The sequence below is a fragment of the Artemia franciscana genome, chromosome 9 (assembly GCF_032884065.1).
Source record: "Artemia franciscana chromosome 9, ASM3288406v1, whole genome shotgun sequence".
In the NCBI taxonomy this organism is placed as follows: domain Eukaryota; kingdom Metazoa; phylum Arthropoda; class Branchiopoda; order Anostraca; family Artemiidae; genus Artemia; species Artemia franciscana.
The window spans coordinates 14,121,992-14,142,157 of NC_088871.1; the positions used below are offsets into that span (position 1 = coordinate 14,121,992).

Below are 20,166 nucleotides of genomic sequence, written 5' to 3' on the forward strand. Positions count from 1 at the left end.
ACTCATTTTTTTTGTCATATCCCTCTCATATTCTAGTACAGGGTTAGTATTGTTTGTCACTAGAGTGCTTTTAACTCCTATTTTTTGCTATTGTTTCAACACATCGGTGGTATGCGATGATAGGCTATGTTTTCCCTATTTCCTAGTGCGTGCCACTATGTTCGCGGTATACCGATCAGTAGAGAAATGTTTAATGAGGAGGGGGTTTCCTATTAGATGAGACACGCGATTCACGCGGTCATAATTATTGGATTTTGTGATAAGATAGCCCATTGCATAACGTAAAATAAAAGATAATGAGGAATGAATTGTACCGTTTAAAATGTATGCTGGAATGTAATTATACGGGAATTTATCATGATGAAATTATTTCAATATTGTATTTGCAGCACCATGCCTGGGCGGGGGGGGGAGAAGGTGTGTGGCACGAGCACTAAAGACAGGGATTACCAAAACCACGATAATTTTGCAGTTGAACGATTAGTTTGTACATCGTAAGATTTGTTTTGAAAAATTCCAATAGCACGAAATTGAAAACCAGATATAGTAAAATCAATCATCTCTAGGGGATCGTGCCCCTTGCGGATAACCGTGGTACTCTATGGAATTAAATGATTTTGAGATGCAAACAATTATGTACAACCACGATAACTCTATGAATTATTCGGTCTTAAGTGGGTACGATAACCGAATAATGCGACTTAAAAACAAAAATGAGAAAACACAAATACCAACAATAATAATTAATGGTCATAAAGATAATGTAATAGACGAAATTTCAGATTGTGTTTAAGCTTGACTTGTATAACACAAATAATACTAGTTTATTTCTTATTCTTTAAGGCGCTTCAAAATTGAAAACTTGGATGGATTACATTTTACAAAATGTAAAACACTGAAACTGGGAATACCTGTATTCCCAAACTTGCACAGGGAGAGAACTGGGAGGCCCCTTTGAGATTGGTCTGAAGTAATCATCTCCTAGCAAGGGCGCACCCAGGATTTTGTTGCGGGGGGGGGATAAAAACTTTTAAAAATACATCAAAAATTTGATTACATTCATTTTCCCTTTGTTTTAACGGTTCGTTGAATTTTTTTTGGGGGGGGGGCTACAACCCTGAACCTCCCCCTCGATACATTTTTGGCTCCTAGGCAAATTGGAAAATAGTATTTCCAATTTTGACCCACCTCCTTGTAAGAGCACTTTGATACCTCCTCCTCCCTGGAATAGGGCCGGCTGGTACCTATGTGTAAACTTTTTAGGAAATTAATCGAACTTTGAAAAGGATGTAGTCGTTTCTGGGGATTGGGGTATCCCCTTTGCTCACTTTTGTCTTCTTCTTTTCTCCCCTTTCATTTTAAAGGTATCAATTCATCAGTTTTCCTCATCTTGAAAGTGATCGTGATGAAATTCTCACTAGACAATAGGCCAGGTTGTTATTATTGAAAGCTCTTGTACATTGATTTTTCTCTCTTACTTTCGAAGATACACCACGGATTCTTAGAAAATATGTGCATTTAAAAGCGGTTTTTAGAAATTTATTCTATAGAATTCAAATCGGCTTTTCAAGGGTGCTTAGTATCTCTTTGACGCTTTTTAGCCTTTCTATCATAAAACTTTACTTTCAACAATATCTTTTCAATAGGAAGAATGAATGTTGACTATGCGTATGATGTTTATGCTAATGGTAGAAAATAAAACCATAACGATAATTTAGGTGTAAAATAAAAGTAACCATAGGGTATGCAAACTAATGTCTGAACTAGGAAGGTGTAGAAGAATGTCCGGAGTTTTCTAGATGGAGGTGCCACATGTGGAGAAAAGCACTGTTAGGAAGGAGCGAAAATTATAGGGAGGATTAAAGGGGTGGGATAGATGGAGTTGTATTTGGATGGTGGTTGTTACCCTGGGGGTGTTTGAGAGGAGGTGATCGTCATTTTTTTATTATTATTATTTTAATTAGTCTAGGATGCTTCTAGGAATATTTATGTAGGTTTTTTTCTTATTATTATTATTATTATTAATTTAGGATGTCTTTAGGAATGTTTATGTAGTTAATCGCTACGCGTTAGCAAAATTTAAATCTTTCTTTAGCGTAGTGATTTATATGTCTAATAGTTTATATTTTGTTTATTACGTAAATAAAAGTAAAACAAAATAAAAGTCAAGTTATTGGCTGAGATTTTCAAATTTTCACGAAGGTCAGTTCGACTGATTTTTGGAGATATGTATTTCTGTTCTCTCCGAAATCAAGAGATTTATGGAATTTCTCCTGCATTTGTTAAATTTTTAAAGTACGATTCACCTGTTTACTATAAATGTAAGGCAAATATGATATTAAAATAAACATAGTTTAATAAATAAATTTATAGTATAATACAAGGATATGATAATACATTATGTATAATATATTGTTTTTAATTTAAATATAATTTAAAATTTACAGAATAAAGAAATATAATATGAAAAACAACCGCCTGGTTAGTAAATGACCACAGCAAATATGACGTGTACATCAAAATAATTTAGGGAATTTTTTTTGCCTTTCAAAGGGTAAAACCAACACCAAATAAAGAGCGCCCCTTTTCCATAATCCAATCTCTTGCAGAAATGAAATAGTTTCGCTTACACTGTTAGAATAAATTAGGCAAAAGTTAGAAGAGGGAACTAATGAATAAAGGGATTAGAAAGTAGGGTAATTTCAGGGTCTCGGAAAATCCCTTGATAGTCTCCTGTTGCTCTACTCCAAGATCCATTTGATTATTTCTAATCCTGTAAGGATTTAAGCCCTTTTCATAACTTCCTTTCCCTTCATAAATTTTCGAAATGCAGCAAAATATTTTTATTCAAAGAATGCTGTACATAATCAGAATATTCGGCTACAAGAAAATATGTTTTTGGCACTTGTAGTTACAACACAAAAAATGGTGGAAAAAAATTGAACGTATGGCCTCGAACTCGAGACCATAATGGTGTAACGATGGATTTTGGACCAGGAAAAATATGAATCAGTTTCTGAGATGCAGCCTTTCAATGATGTAAATTGAATTCGTAAAATCAAGTTATAATCTCGAAATCGAGGCCAGGGGGAATTTCTTTTGCAACAGGGAAAATATAAACCAGTTTATACCTGGCTGTTTCTAAGATAGAAGTATTCAATGATGGAAATTCGCAATGGAAGATATGATAGCAGTAAAACTTGAACCTATGGCGTCGAGCTAATGAAGCGAACAAACAATGTTCGAGTCACAACATTTTTTACTAGTAAATTCTCTCTTTCCCTTTGAGAGTGGGTAAAAACGACATATTGTTTGTGGGTTGTTTGTTTTTCTTTCACTTTTATTAAGAAGCAGCTATTGTAAGAATATGGAATATGGTTTTTTTTTAGGTATGATAAGGAAAAATTGATTTAACCAATCAGTATAATTTACTTTGAGGGCTGGGATGTAAATCTATCTTTTAGTGAAGATGCCAAATTAGACTTTTCGAATTGCCGTAACTGACGCTAAGTCAATAGATTGCAGAACCGTGTTCTGTTTGTTCTTGCAGCTTCTCAGGCTTGGCGAACTTTCTTGGGCCTACCTAAATAATTGGCTGTGTCCGTATGTCCGTAACTTTACAGAATAGCCCGTTCGCAGGATTTTTTTTTTTTTTTTTTTTTTTTTTTTTTTTTTTTTTTTTTTTTTTTTTTTTTTTTTTTTTACAAAAAAATACATCAAAGGGGTAAAACGAACTAACAAGGCGGGCTAGCTTAGTTTGCAGAAAGTATGATCGGTAAGACTCTTGATGACACTGTCTTGGATTCGAGCCTCCTGATTGGTGTTTTTTTTTTTCACGTTTTGTATTGATAACATGTTCTTTTGTTGGTAAAAGTTGTATTCGTGCATTAACTTTGATGTTAGGCTAAAATATGCGTGCAGTTGAATAATAAATTGATTAATGGTGGGTGGAGAGGGATTATTTTTCTGCTCGCTTAGGAGTATTGCCCAAGTTATAGTTTTGGTAAACCTGCCTTGTATTGTCTTCTGATTTCATGGTTGAGTCAATCATTTCTTACTCGACGCTACCACGAGAGTATGCGTTTCTTTTTATGCATGTCGCCCTATATGCTCTGCTGCCACCTATGAATAATACTACAGCTATGTGCATTTGTTTATAGTATCCGCGTCAGGCCCTCCTCCAATCTTCAATTGAAGTGTCTAATTTCTTATCTAACAATCTGTCATGGGAAGTTTCTGTTAGAAATTCTAAAGAATTTTTGATTGGGGAACCACTTTTCATGTGTCAAGAGGTTTTTGGTTGAATGATTTTAATAAAATTCATGTACTTGAAACTCAATCTCTTCCAAGAAATGTTCCCTGTTTATGAACATTACTTAAAAAAAAGAATTTGAAAATGGATTCCTTCGAAAGATATAGGCTAACTTTCATTATTTACAAATTCTAAGTTTATTTATTTCCTCTAAGCGGCCAAGAATGGAGCTGAAAATTAATACCCTCCCTCCCTGGAATACAAAGAAGAACACTAAAGTTCGAAATTTTTCAATAATTGAGACATGTGAAACTCTCCTCACGGAAGGGCTTTTTTATATATCGCTGGTAAAATTTATACCCCCTTCCCCAATAATATTCTGGGGTTATTAGTGTTTGCTAAGTGTTCACATCGTGTCTTGCTATATCATTATCTGTAATTAAAATACATCGGGAAATTTTGAACGTGGATGGATATCAGTTAACTTTTTTATGGGAGGGGATCAATGCTGAAAAGAGGGTATTTTTGTCAAAATATCACAACAATTTCGGATTTTTCTATAGTAAGGACAATTAGATTAATCATTGGGGAACCAACCCCCCCCCCTTCTCATTTTCTGCGGACATGTTTTAGTTACCTGTGATTTGTATGAATGTCAGATTTGTCTGTCACATTACCTTTATAAGCTCATTTTCTTATTTCAGGTCGTGGCTAAGGGGTGCGTTTATATTAACGTTCTTGAGTGGTTCAACGTGGACTTTTGGATTATTGTTTTTATACGCGTCGAAAATAGTGGTTGCTTATTTATTTACGACTTTTATCATTCTTCAAGGATTATTTATTTACGTGTATTACTGCTTGCAGAATGAGAAGGTAAGCTGTTTTTAGTTATTTAAAGGAAATTTTGTATCTTTGCAAGATTGTGCTTAATTTTCAAAAAACTGAAAAGCTAAAATAATCATGTTTAATGTATTCTTAGGTATTTTTCCAAAAATTAAATAATTATTCCTAATAATTGGTATTTTGCGTGATTCTTAGTTATTTTGATAAAATGAAAAGCTTAAGTTTTAGCAGCAAAAAGCAACTACTTGTTGTTGATGGAGTCATGTTATTCGCTCAGTCTTTAATTGTAAAATTATAATCTTAACAAGTTTTTTTTTCCAAATAAGTGTAGCGTTAACAGTGACGTTAAAACTTGAGACGAGTAGGAATTACCCTAAGCAGTACAACTGTCTTTTGCTTAAGTCTATTATTTACGTAACAATTTGATTCTGAGTGGACTGCAAGGGCATATAGAAGATTTTTGTTGGGGGGGGGGTCCAAAAAACTTTAAAGAACATATCAAAATTTGTTCATTTTTTACGCGTCAATAAAAATTTTTGGGAGGTGGGTTCAAACCCTGTAACCCCTTCCCCCTGGATGCAGCATTTTTGGATCGCCTCTTATCTCGACGTTACGGGTCGAATGGCAAAGTCATTTTTTTGTATCTGCTATACTCTCTTAGCTACGATATATTATTATCTACGTGTCTACGATCTATTCTTTGTCACTTTGAATAACAAATGTCATCGGTTCTCTATAGCCAAAAAAGTATACTGACAAGGACATACTAGAATTCCAAACTGAATATCTACGTCCAGCAGAAAACATGGTGGGAAACAACGGGAAGCAAACGGACTTCGGAAAATCTGTTGACGAAATACTATACCTTTCATCTGTTTCACCGAATCCACAAATTAAAACACTATTTTGCTATTTTCTCGAAAATAAAAAAAAAGATTCTAGGTTTCGGCAGTTGCCAGCCGTAATTATCTCATTAGAAGGTAGCCAGAATTTTTTGCTTATTTGAAAACGGAATAAAATAAAAATAAATTTACCGAAAAATATAAATTTGTCCCTACTATTATTTTTAATACACTTACTCAAATTGGTGTATATATACTAAAATGAATTTTGATGAAACAAAAGTATTTTTTTATTTTAAGCATCAGTTTTACTTTCAGGGGACAGACTGATAACTGTATTAAGTTAAAAGTCAGTTGAATCTTCTAACTTAAAAAAAAATTCTAAGTGGACTTGGCTAGATTGGCTTCTAAAATCTTACCTTGTAAAATAGAGCTTTGTCGGCTTTTTCTCAAAACTTGAGAGATTGGGAGAGGGGTACCGAAAAAGTAACTAAAGGCACCAGAAAACACACCAAACTATAAGAAAAATCGCATCGTTGTTGAGGGGAGAGGGGGCCTCAGCCTTCCTTTGTTTACTTACCGGAGCTGAATACATTTTTTGTTTACTGAAAAATTCTTTATCCTTGGACATGTTATTTTAATTGTCCTTTAAAAAAACCGTTGCACAAAACTTTCTCACAGCTTTATTCGAGGGCAATTGGAATTTTCTTTCCGTATTGTAGCCATTTTCAGTTCAAATTCCTTTCAGTATTTGACTGAGAAATGCGGAGGTTTAGAATTTATTCTTATAAACTTTTGACCTGTATTCTTTTTTGTTTTCCAGTGCTGGAAATAACAAGAAAACTGAAATGCTTCCAACAGAGCAGAAAATGTTTAAGACTAATATAGTCTGGGAAAAATAAAAGGAAAGTCCTTTTCCTTAAAGAATAGAGTCCACTAATTTTTGAACAAAATGGAGAAAATTTGAAGTTAGGTTCCAAGTATATATATATATATATATATATATATATATATATATATATATATATATATATATATATATATATATATATATATATATATATTCAAGGCCGTACCTTGGGGTGTTCTCAGGGGTCGACCCCCCCCTCGTCCCGTTCAAAATTTTTCCTGACTTGTGAAAATGCAATAAAACATATATATAAACAAATGTGCTTTTTAAATTTTTTGTAACCCCCTTCCCCCCCAACGAAACTCGTGGATATACCCTTGTATACGGTATATGCTCTACATATCTTTACTCGCAGGTAGTAGGCTAACCAGGAATTTATTTGGAGGATAAGGCGGAAACTTAAAAAAAAACAAAAACAGGCTGATTGATTGGAAAACATAAGATAACCTTATTATAGAACCGTAATATATACATGTATACTTATTTATCTATCTGTAATTTTTTTCTCGAAAACGACTATTTTTTCTTAAATCGGTACGGTATATTACCAATATTTTGTGCTAATAAATGATCTAGATAGGTCGCATTTTTTGAAAAATTTTTTTAGAGCCATAATTTTAGGAAAAGTGTTTTCCATACGGATGAATCACAAATACTCGGAATATTTATAATAAATTTTGCTGAATATAAATGCCTGTCCTAAATATTTAAAAAATATTAGAGTTTAATGTTATTGTTGATATTATAGAATAATTTGTCGATGTAAATATGCAAAAGCGTTTACCGGATAAGATAAAATGAAATTAAAGTTCTTAAAAGAAAAAGTGTTTTTTCTCCAACGAGCGAAGTTCGGTCCTCTTGCAGTTTTAATTAAATAAGGACGCAAAAAATAAAGTTTTTTTTTAAATCTTAGAGGGGGAGGGCTCTTATTTCTTTTCGATTTTTTCAATCAAAATACCAAAGAAAATTTTATTTTCTAAACCAAAATGGCAATTGCCCCCTTCCCTGATCCTCCTTCCTCCTAATGGCGCACCTGGGACCATCTCGAGAAATCAGGCGGAGGGGTAGGAAGATTAGAAGTTCTGTACACGTACCTAGCACAGACGGAATTTGGATTTGGATTGACGAATCCCAAGCGACCGTAAACATTCCCATTAAAAAGGCTTTGTAAGAAAATTGTGAAAATAAACAGATGAATGGATTATGTTTATTACCATAGATTTAGACACTTAATAAATACCAGATAATATAGAAAAAGTATTGCAACAAGCGAGCGGGTAAACAACCCCGAGGATTCTAACAAGAGTAGGTGCAATCAGCGGTGGTAATAGAAATACTAGTGTAAGTGACTGATTTTGTCACCCTCTCCTCCACTTGTTTACGTTTTACTCCTAAGTAAATAAATATCAATGTTTTTCTATATTGATTAGTTTTTATCTTATTAAAAATATAGGTAATCCTCTTTAAACTGAAGTAGAGATTCCCGTTTGTCCCTGAGAATATCCCTAGGAAACGTTTTTTATTAAAACAAGAGGAATTCTCTTATTATTAGTCTATTGCTGCTAGGATAACAAAATTCTATTCCCCTAGGCCTTCCTTTCAATCGATTCTATATGAATACGGATTCCAGTGGCAATAAAGACAACAACTTTGGAAACTAAGAGATATTACAAAAATTCCAAAGATCTTAGCTTTCATTTTAGGAGCGAGAAAATGTATTTGGAAATTGCAAGCTCTAACTGCAAAGTAAATTTAAACAAATTTATCAAATTTGAATTAAAGTTACTTTTTCTAAATAAAAGATGCGTGAACGGATCTTTCGAGTAGCCACCATACTGTCATCAAAGAATCAAATGACATGTAAATATGTTATATTATTTTTAAATTATTACAAATATATTATTTCTGTATGGAATTTGGGAAACCCTTAATCATCAATTATTATTTGCGATAATGCTGATATTACAGTTTCAGAAGAGTACCAATATTCTGTTTTATCGAATTCCTGGGACGCATTGTAGGAGGTGATTCGATGTTACCCTCTTTAGGAACACTTCACGCATGGATTTATATCTAGAGGGCGGAAGGGGGGGGCTAAGGAATTCTCCCTTTATATATATATATATATATATATATATATATATATATATATATATATATACATATATATATCTTAGGAACTAATCATCTTTTCGTAGTTTTCTATTGTAGACCCTACCGTTCTATATAAATCAAATAACTTAAAATAAGTGTTTTACGGTTTACGGTAGATACGGGTTTAACTAAATATTGCGCAAATTAAAGTGATGTATATTGGGCTTAGTAATCCTAGCCGAAGTGCTGATGGCCAGCTTGTATATGTTTATATATTTATTTCTTTATCATATAAAATACATATTATTATGCATAAAATTATTATAAAACATTATTATTATTTTATGAAATATTATCTAAATTATATATTATGTTGGTAAAATTGTTTAAAAAAAATATTATTAAATAGCAAGTTTATATTATAAAATTTTCATAGAATAAGTTGCAGTACCTTTTTCTTCAAGGCCAGGTTTCTCCGTAAAATGAGAAAAATTAGAACACATTTTTTTTAAGTTGTTCTCAATTGAAAATTTTAGTCTGTCGGTCGATTTTATTTAGGTGTATAAATTTTTATAATAAATTAAACAATAGTACATATTATAAAATCAGTATTATAAATCAAATATTGTTATAAAAGTGTAAAAAATAACATGTGAAAGTGTTATTTTAAGTTATTCAATTTGTTGAGCTGTTAGTTGTAGCAATAGTAAAGTTAAGTTCTAGGAGCTTAATTTTTTTATCTATACTGTGAACTTGGCCATGTTCAACATTGAAAACTCCATGGCTTTCAGTTGTTGAAAATCATTATTTCTGAGTCGACATACAAAATCATGGAACCTCTGTTGACGAGCAACTTTTTCGTGTAATGGAAACTATTCCATACAATAACTTTAGTAGATTTTATTTTTAGACTCACTCTGTGGGCTTGGTTTGCTTTAACTCTGAACCCTCCATGTCTTCCAATTGTTAAAAGGTATTATTTCCGAGAAGGTGACATATAAAATCTCAGAATCCTTTTTGATCAACTACTTCATTATCTCCCTTTGTCCAAGCTCTAACGTCCCTTTTAGAACTACTCTAAGTAATAACGACACTTATAAAATCTCTCTTCAGCACCTTAGGAAACTTTTTTAAAAAGAGACGTATAACAATAAGTGTCTTTTCCAAAAGGACTAAATCCTATATTCCCCTAGTCCCTCCTCAACGTCTTACCTTTCTAATGACTTGAATTCGTACCTTGGAACTTAAACAGGAGGGGATGAGAACGAATAGTCCCTATGGGGAAACGAGAAAGGGGAAATAACTTGGGGGACAAATCTTCAAGACAAAAAGTACGATGTTCAAATACCGTTTCCTTGTCTCTGGGTTTTATGTAAAGATTGTAAATGGTTATTGCTTGTGTCCTTTTCCTTGTATTAACTTATTGATCTGTTTATCTTTAGTCGTTTTATTATTTGGCGTTGTTATTTTTATTTGTTTTATTACGAATTCACGACAAGTCTATCTAATAAAAAAAAGTTGCTACTTTTCATTAAATGTTGTATTAGTCAAGTTTAAAAACAGTTTTAATCACTTTCTAAAAGTACCAATGACATTAATTGAAAATATTTTTGTCTTCTGGAACTATTTTAGGTGTGTTCATATTTGAAAACTGCGATTTTTAAAATTTTTTTTTAGGCTGTATCAAAATTGTAAGATTTCATTAGTGAAATTAAGCGGAAATACCGTGCTTCACCGCGGAAATAAACCAGCATAACTACTTAGTTAAATTTGATAACAGTTATTGATAATAAAAATTAGACATGAATAATTTAATGATTTCCAAAGACAACCACACCTTTACAGGAAGGCTTGTTTCTTTTTTTAATTTGTTGCCAGCTACTACCAATAACTGCACAACTGCGTATTAAGGTCTTTGTCATTAAAAATTTATTTTTCCAATTTTTGCTGTTTTTTTGCCATACATGGCTGTGTAACCTTCCACTTGAGCAGTACAAATAATTAAATTCGATTTTCATTGTCCTTGAAATTTGAAGTTTTCATTTTGTTTATAGGTTCGTAAAGAGTATCGTCGTATGCTTGGCCTAACACCTCTAGCAAACTGTATGAATCAAGGAGAGAACAATTCTAAACCGGTACCAAACATTGGCCTTTATAATCAGCAAAACACCAACACCATTACATCAACGACTGGGTTGACTGCACACAATACCGCACCTGTGGGTACCGAGTTAACACCAATTTCTACACCCTACTCAACACCAGATTCTTCTGAGACGGACACTGACATCTATCAAAATGAATGTGAATTGTATCCCAACTGTAGAGGGTGCTCAGGTTGGTTTTCAATGCTTCGCATATGACTGTCAGCTCCGCTTTAAGGGTCTGGTGTTGGGTAAGGAACTAGGTCTAACTATAATTCTAGATTGTTTCCTTTCTTTTCAGGCTCTTAATTTAGTTGAATATTTAATTGCTAATCTTATATACTATACTTTGCAGCAGATCTGAATGGTTTTTGAACATTGACAGATTTGAGTTCCTTTCCATGTAAAATGTATTCCTGCTTGGAAAGGAAGGAATATTTTAATCCAGCTCCCCCTCCCCTCCTGCCTTCACTGCACAAAGAAGTCTTGAGAAAGCTTTAGTACACTTCACACAAAAAATTGTCAATTGATTACACACTGTAGAAGCCGGATCTTATTATAGATTCTCATATTGTCTTTTTATCACAAGGAAAACTTCAAATTGAAAAACGGAATTACCAAAAGCAATTTCTGGTGTAATACATCATTTTTGAATAGTAATGATTTTATTCTTAGTATAAACTTGAAGCAATATTGAGTCATTTCTATTTAAATATTATTCACTAAGCTTTTTTGGGAATTTGTTTAATGATCATTAAATTTCTTTTATTATGCATACAACATGAAACAAATTTAGTTTCGGCAACTCGATTCATGTCAACCGAAATAAAAATGTCCTGATGGGAGCACAAAGTTAGTTTGGATCTGAATTTTTCTCCTTTTTTGAAGAAAAAGAAAATGTTTGACCAACTGACGAAACTGCGTATAAAACCAATAGACTCGTAAGCAGTGGCTTGTACGCCGAATAAGGTTAATAGTTTTTACATATTAGTAAAATAAATCCTTTTCCCTGTTGTTTTCTTAAGTCAGGCGATCTTTTTTGTTTATTTTTTTATTAAAATAATATTTCTATATAAATGTATTTTATTGAAAAAGTTTACTTAAAGTTAAGAAAACTTTTTTGCTCAAGCAATGATAAAAATATAGTGTATTTATTCTTTTAAACACAATTTTACCGGCTGAAAAAAACGAATCTCATGGTCAGATTCAAAGTTCAAGTCAGCGAAAAGGTTACCCACATGGATATGCTTTCATAGGGTGAATTAAAATATGACTGCTGAAGCGAAGTTCGGCTCCTGTCAGAACCTAGATTTAGTACTAAAACTACGGTAACTTCTTTTTTTTCATGCTTTTCTAAAAGACTTGTGCCTAAAAAGTGTGTTTGAACATCTTCTTCTAGGAAACTTCTTCTTTTTTTTCATAGAAAGAAGCCTTTTCGCCAACCGACAAAGTTCTGCTTAAAATTCAATAAAAGCTTTCTTTTTCGCTTGACGAAATTCACCCTGTTCCGACAGATCTTAGCCTTGCACTTTGTAAGGTTTGGAAAGTTGTGCTTGATTTGTGCTCTAAAATTCGGTAGTATGATAAAATTTAGTGTGAATAGTGTAAAACTCATCTTTTTATATTTTTTGAAGTTTAGGTGTTATTTATGAATGAAAACTTTGATGAATAGACATTATTTCTTAAAAAAATCGTTTTATCATATTTTTATGCTGGCAGTTCTATATCTTACCAGACTACCAAACTGAGGGAATGAACCAGTCGGAAATTCCCTGAAGTCTGCCAAAAAAATTACTCTACCTAAAAACATAAGCATTTTATATTATACATGTTTTAAGGAAAACTTATATATACTTATATGTTAACTTATATGTTGTAACTGAGCTTAATGGGTGATAATGGTTAGCAAAACCTTTTCTCGCTATTCTTCCTTTCTCCTCCTTTTGTTTTTCTTTTTTCTCCTCCTTTTTCTCCTTCATACCCTCCTTTCTCTCCTCTCCTCCTCCTCCTTTTGCATTAAATAATTCATCATCTGCGTTAGATATATTTTATTACTTTTGTGAGATCTCCTGCTGGGTATTGAGTCTGCATTATTCCTGGTAATCGGTATACTTTGATTTTGCCTGTCGTTATGCTCTTTTAATTCATATTCTGGTGCTACGATTTGCGGAAGAACGCAATTTGAACTATGTATTTAATTTATGGGGGAAAAAACGCAAAAATGCTTTGAAAATCGCATGCGTGATGCTAAAAAGCCGTAACTTCCTCAAAGATACGTTTCATTACATTTGTAGCGACGTATTATGGTAATAAAATAATCAGAAAAGCTCGACAAAAATTTCACAAAAATTGTCTGATTTTCAATGCAGTCCATTTTTGAACAATCAGTAATTTACTTTCTGCTGTTCTGAATGTAAAATGGATATTGGACGTGAAATCTGTCTATCAAAACGAATTCAAGATTGACTCCTTTCAGAACTCGTAACTCGATATTTAATTTGACTTTTGTCAAAACTGAGCTTAATAGCTGATTAGCTATAGTGGCTGTGAAAGCATTTTACTGCTAACTTGTTGTAGAGCTAAGCATCCTCAGTTGGACATCTTGGCAAATACTTTTTTTGCGTGATTTAAAGAATAAAAATTAGTTTTATGTGTTTATATAAAGTTTTATGCACGATTATATTCTAATAAGAAGAAACGTATTTAATTCTTTAATTGACCACATTGCAGTTCAGTATTAGCCTGTTGTTTATTGAAGGCTTGTTTCCCTTTTCTTCACTTTCATCACTAACTAGCCAGAGTCAGTCTGGTGACATCCAAAAAAATCCGCAGTGTATAATCTATTGTGAGGACTAGAGAAAAACTAGTATACCACTTTCCCCCGTCGCTAGGTTCTAGCTCTATTAATTTATATTCAATCATTTATTTTTAAATTATATAATTTAGTCACACTGTACCAAAGCTGTGAAGAACTTTGGCCTTCTTTTCTAATTTCCTCAAAGCCTAATCTAGGGTATCTCCCCCTCTTAAGCTAGCTTGTGGAACTCTTCTAGAGATTAAGTCTTGTACATCCTTAGGACATAATTCCAGCCACAACTTCATGATGTCCATACTGAGTGGCCAAGAGCCGTATCTTTTACAGAGACTATTGTTTAATACCCCATCTCTATCAAATTACCTCTGAGTAATCCTTCTAGGAAAATCCAAGCAGGTTTCTGGAACTAACGGTATACAAAAGTCGACTTTAATTTAAAGAGCGAGGATTGATGGAGGGAAGAATTCCCCCTCCCCGAGAACAATATATATCCCGTTATTTTATTATAAGCGTGTGCAGGCGTGTGCTTTAGTGCCAACTGCTAATAGGTCAATTTATATTTATTTAAACTTAATATTTTCCATATTATTCTATTGAAACTAAAAGAAATACAAAGATACATTTAGGCACCAAACAGCTTGATTGTATAAGGGATAATGGAGGATAATTCTGAAGGGGGGGGATATGAAATTAATTTTTGGGTGGGGTATTAATGAAACTTTGGCTTCCCCATTCGTATTCTCCACCCCTCCAATCTGTAATTAGGATAACTTTTGACCTTCTGGGAGGGTGAATGTGCCCATAAAGTCGTCCTCTCCATGAATCCATCCGTGGAAGGGGAGAACCTTTGCAATAATCTTAGGTTTGGGGTCCTTTCAACCCCCTTTATGCAGGTGTGCATTAGTTATGTGCTTGTATGTTTAAAAAACAATACCTATTTACGTTTAATTAGCAGAAAAATAAGTGAATCATTTATTTGTGTTAATCCTTACAATTTTCAAAAACACTTCGAACAACTAAATAAACAATTAAATAGAATAGTTAAAATAGAATAATCAAATAGAAAGGCCGTTCGGGCCTTTTCTTAGAGAAGTACTAGGCTGATTTTATATAATTCTAGATAGAGTCTTAGATTGGATATAATTGTAACGGCAGTGACTATTATTTTTAAGAGGAAAATTTAATTGGTAATCAGGGGGTATATTTCTGATAATCAGGTGGCATCATCCGATTTCTGTCTTGCAGCTTAATTTTACCAATGTTACTGTATTATAATGATTACATCATTTTATCATATTATTTTACCAAATTACTATATTATTACTAATTATACCATAGGGCCCATTGTGAAGACCACTAGCTTAACAAATTTCCTTGTAAATAAGCCACTAAACTAAAATTTTATATTGTTTTTTTATTTTAAGTGTCGTGAACATTCTGATTTTATATCTGCCGATAGCTAGAATTGTTCCCTCTTCAAAAAACTCGTTTTTGATGAGCCTTGCTATGGTGTTAAAAATAAGTTAATCTTCAATGTTAGTTAATCCTTAGAATTTTAAAGAAGCCTTCCAAGGTTACAGTTACTTGATGGTTTTTTTAGTACTTCTTGGAAATTGAAATTTTTTTTTATAAATATTATCGCAGTGGTGTTGACTAATTTTGTTTCATTTTTATACTTCTATGGCTTCATGCTATTACATTCACACATTATTTATTGTAAATGCTGCTGATGATGTCTTCATCAAACCTTTTCAAATGCAGTTTATTTTTTTTCTGTTATTTAAAAAAAAGTGATATATTCATAAACATTTTGATTTTCAGAAAATCCCCTCCCTCCCCCTCCACCAAAAATGTCAATTTACACATTAAAGAACCAATTTTCGTGACAGATTTTGTGTAAATTTATAATTGTTCCATGACTAAAAATGCAGCTTCATTCGGGCTGGGTGGCCTAGCTCTGAGTTGTAACCTAGTGATATTGGTATATCGCCCCGTCCTTCCCCAGCATTGCATGGGCATTTTGTTAAATAAGGTGATTTTTTTATTTTCTCATTTCGGATTTATTGTCGTATGGTATGGCTTAAGTTTCGTAATAACAGTAGTAAAAAACGTCGATGAAAACCTATTTTTTTGGAGTTAATTGAAAAAGAACTTAAAACCCAAATTGTTTTTACTACGCTCTTCAAGTACATGTTAAACTCGCCATGGAAAGGTGAGATTAGGTTCTCAAATGAAAGTTTACACACGGTTGAAGCCGTGTCGCAATTGGTATAATAAGGGTCATATGGATTCTACACTTTGTGTAGGTTATACTTCGCCCTCCTCCCACTGCCCTCCCGTTGGAATAAATTCCTTTTATTTAAGAATATTAGACGATTAGAAAAGATCTTTTTATCCATCCAATTTTCTAAATGGGTATCGCTTCAATACTAAGATGAATAAGACGAATAGAAAGACATTGTGTTCTAATCATTGAGTTATTCAGCTTATTCATGTTATTTCCCGAAAATACCTTGGTTGTCTGGTTGCCCTTCGGTCACTTTTGACTCTCAAAAAGGGCGCTAAAACTTTCGATTTCCAATCGAATGAGGCTCCACCAAAGTTTATAAGACTATTTCTTTCATAAAAAAATTTCTGATTTCTCAAATCAGTAAATAAAGTGTTACCTTTCATTCTTTTTTTATTTTAGTTCCTACAACATTCATGGTCGGGCCTGGTGACCTCTACCGGGGGGACTCTGAGATGTGGCCCACAACAAACATTAATGCCTGCGGTTGTTCAATATGGAGGCCACCACAATCCTCAATTAGATAATGAGGTAAGTTTCTGTGTCCAAATAATGAAATAAAAATAGTCGATTCTTCTTTAGTTGTTTTTGTTATTAAAATTTGTCTAATTAACTGATTATTAAAGCCCCTTGTTTTCCTATTTTATTTTTGCTTTGTCAAAACAGCTGACTGCATTTTGGAATGGGTATTTTTAATACCATTTTACATGTAAAACAAGGGTAGAGAATTAAAACGAGGTAAAAAAGAATTTAGTCAGATATGCTATTCCTTTGGGAAGTGGCTCCAGAAACAAGAAGTTTCAAAGTAAGATGACAATAGATAAAAAGTTTTCCGTAGTTTAATATCTGCATCTATTTCCTAAGTTTTTTTATTTTTATTTTTTCTAATTTTTCAAATTTACTTTCAGTTTTCATAAGTTTCAAAATAAGGAGTAACAGACAATAATGAAATATAAACCTTTTTTTGGTAAAAAATTATAACTCAAGGCCTTATCCACAGAGGTGGTTACCGGGTTTGACCCCCCCCCCCGCCTTGAAATTTTTGTCTGACTTGTATAAACGTAATAATATGCATAAAAACAAATTTTGATGCGTTTTTACAGTTTTTTTTGTGTATACCCACTCCCACCCCCGAACAAAAATCGTGGATACTCCCTTGGTATAACAATAAAGGATTTTTAAAAAAAGGAACAGTAAAACTAATCAACGGTACTAACAATACTTTATTATTGTGGTATACTACGGTACTATACCGGTCTCAAAAATTTTACGCATTTGATAGTAATTTGGGGGGGGGGAAGTAATATTAGTTATAGTGAATTGTCATGGCTTAGGTTTCTTAATTGCAAAATGTTATAAAAGACACTGTAGTTCAGGCTACTCGAAATTTTTTCTTTAAAAAAAAAAAATATATATTTTTTTTTTTTAATTTTTTCTTTTTCGAAATTTTTTTTCGAAAAATTTCGAAATCGAAATTTTTTCTCTAAAAGTCTTTTTTTATCTTTCTCAAGAGTGCTACATAATTCTTTTCGTCTCTAAACCGTAAAAAAAATACAATTGCTTGAACAATAATGATATCAACAAGGGAAGCGGTAGATTAAGTTTTTTAATTATTCTGTTTGTTTTTCTTTTTTTCATTCTTTGTACTATTCAATGTGTTTTTTTTCTGTGTCTATCAAATATTTAAAATTGCTTGTAAAATAAACAGGTTACTGCTTAAAGACAGACTAGAATAACTAAAATAAAATATTATTAGAACATGGTTAAAGTATTTATAGGGACGCGTTTATGTAGATGTTATTTGTAAAATATTTATAAAAAAAATTATGCAATAGAATCCAAAAAGAATGTTTTAAGCATATTTTGTAAAAATATGTACAAGACGTTTGTTGATAAAAAAAAGTTATACAAACAATTATTAGTGTCAAATAATCTTTTTCTTCTCTTAAACACTTGAGAATTACAGTTCTTAGAGTAGAAGATAAATGCTGTTTTTAAGTTTCCTACAAGCATTGTTGCTGGATTTTGACTTAAAAAAGAATAACACTTGAATCTTCAAAGGATTGTCTGAAAAATTACTACGAAGGTGGTCCGGTTGATTTTTATCAAAAAGATGATTAATTCGTATCAAAAGAGGATCTCACCGCCCATTTCGAATTCTACCCCAAGTCAATTTGTTTTTACCCTGATTACATTTCAATTTCAAAGTAATTATCTTTTTAATACATACATAAGCATATAATTTACTATTGTTAATTTGGCTTTCAATCGAATGGTATTATGGTAATATTTATTTTTTTTTATCTAAAAATTGACCATTATCCGCGATGCAAAGATTAATTTTCTCTTTTAAATCATATGGTAATATTGCTACTCAGTAATACATATCAGCTGTCCCTGATGTCATACAAAAACTTTTCCTGCAGCTTGACTTTGGAGACAAAAAAAAAATCTTTTATCCTTTGACAGGTACTACTCTTTAGATTATGTTTCAAGCAAGGCACAATAAGTATACCTACATACTAAATCGTTAAAGGGGAGAGTGGGTCCAAAGGGGTTGTTGGTCCATTTTGAGCCTTGTTCTTCTTTTTGCACCGAATTAGGACTAACGGAATTATAGTTAGATAATTTAATAATTGCAGATTGTCTTTCGGGAAAAGTTATGTCTTTTGAAGGGGTATTACTCTTTAGAAAGAACCCCTAATAACAGAGAATGCTTCCGTGATTCTACTTCAAACAAGGTGGATCATGTCATTTTCTATTAAAAGTTGATGGGGAATTGGAGGGGGGGGGGGGGGTCTGGCTCCATTTATACCTTGAGGTTTTTTTTCATCGAATCAGGACCTAAGGAATTTGTGTTGGACAAATCAATAATTGCAGGTCAGCTTTTGATAAGAAAAATCGGTACTGCCTGAAATACCCCCTACCTAATATTCTTCATCTAAGTAGAACCTAAGTATAACGGGTTTTTTTGTTTGTGTGTTTTTTTTTAAACAATTTTGGACTATATATTTGAATATTAAGGGGAGGAGTAAAGTATTTCTGTAGTTTCTAAAATTTTGCTAATAGAGTATTATATTTTCATCATAGTTTTTGATGTTTCATTAGGATCCTGTGTCAGAGAAACAGCCCCCCTTTACTTTACCCCCACCCCCCTAGTGTACAAATATGTAGCCCAGATTTGTTCCTAAAGTATTATATTTTAATCTTACTTTGGTTTATTTCCTTAGAATTGAGCGTCAGAGAAACATATATGAAGAATATTAGGCAGGGGATATTTCATACAAATACCAAACAATCCTTTTTTTCTCCCCATCGAAAGAGCGCTACCCTTTAGACAAAGTCTCCAATAATAGGGTGTTGTCGTAATTATGCTATAAATATGGTACAACATATCTATCTGTCTCCTAAAAATAGTTGACGGGAAGAAGGAGGAAAGTGAGGGAAATGAGCACATTTTGTGCCTCGAGCTTATTTTCGTACTACATCAGACTAATGGAATTTTTCTTCCAACCTTCTACAAATTTAATGTTCTAAGTCATGTTAATGATTTTTGACATTGTTTTTATGAGATTAGGCACGTAAATTGGGGGGGGGGGATTTGTTCAGGTTGTGGCTCTTTTAATTTTTTTTTATTGTTTCCTGTTAGTCTAACATTTCGTTCATTAACATGTTAATTTAACATCTATCTATTTCTCTGTTAATGCTAACAAAATTAACAAGCAATCTTAAAGAAACTTAAAACTAAAACTTAAAACTAACCTTAAACTTAAAAGTAAACTTAACAAACATTAGATGATTTCATTTAGCATATATTTAGCATTTTGAAGTAATGTAGGTTTTTCTAAGAATATATTTTTGTGTGAATTAGTGAACGGCAATGTTCAAAGACCTTGAGAATAGGTGAGAGTTAATAAACTCCAACTTTGTCTAATCCAATTTGGTGATATATACTTATTATAATAGACTTATTCCAAGC

General features: G+C 32.5%; 1 protein-coding gene across 3 annotated transcripts in view; it reads left to right on the forward strand.

Moving 5' to 3' along the window:
- LOC136031034 (latrophilin Cirl-like) overlaps positions 1–20,166 on the forward strand; it is a 139,306-nt gene that overhangs the window by 111,067 nt on the left and 8,073 nt on the right. For 2 of the 3 annotated variants that reach the window (XM_065710223.1, XM_065710224.1), the window contains exons 12-14: positions 4,957–5,125; positions 10,996–11,160; positions 16,590–16,718. In XM_065710223.1, the coding sequence (XP_065566295.1) occupies positions 4,957–5,125; positions 10,996–11,160; positions 16,590–16,718 (463 nt within the window). Of the gene's footprint in view, positions 1–4,956; positions 5,126–10,995; positions 11,279–16,589; positions 16,719–20,166 lie in introns of all 3 variants that reach the window. The other variant, XM_065710225.1, reaches the window with a different exon arrangement.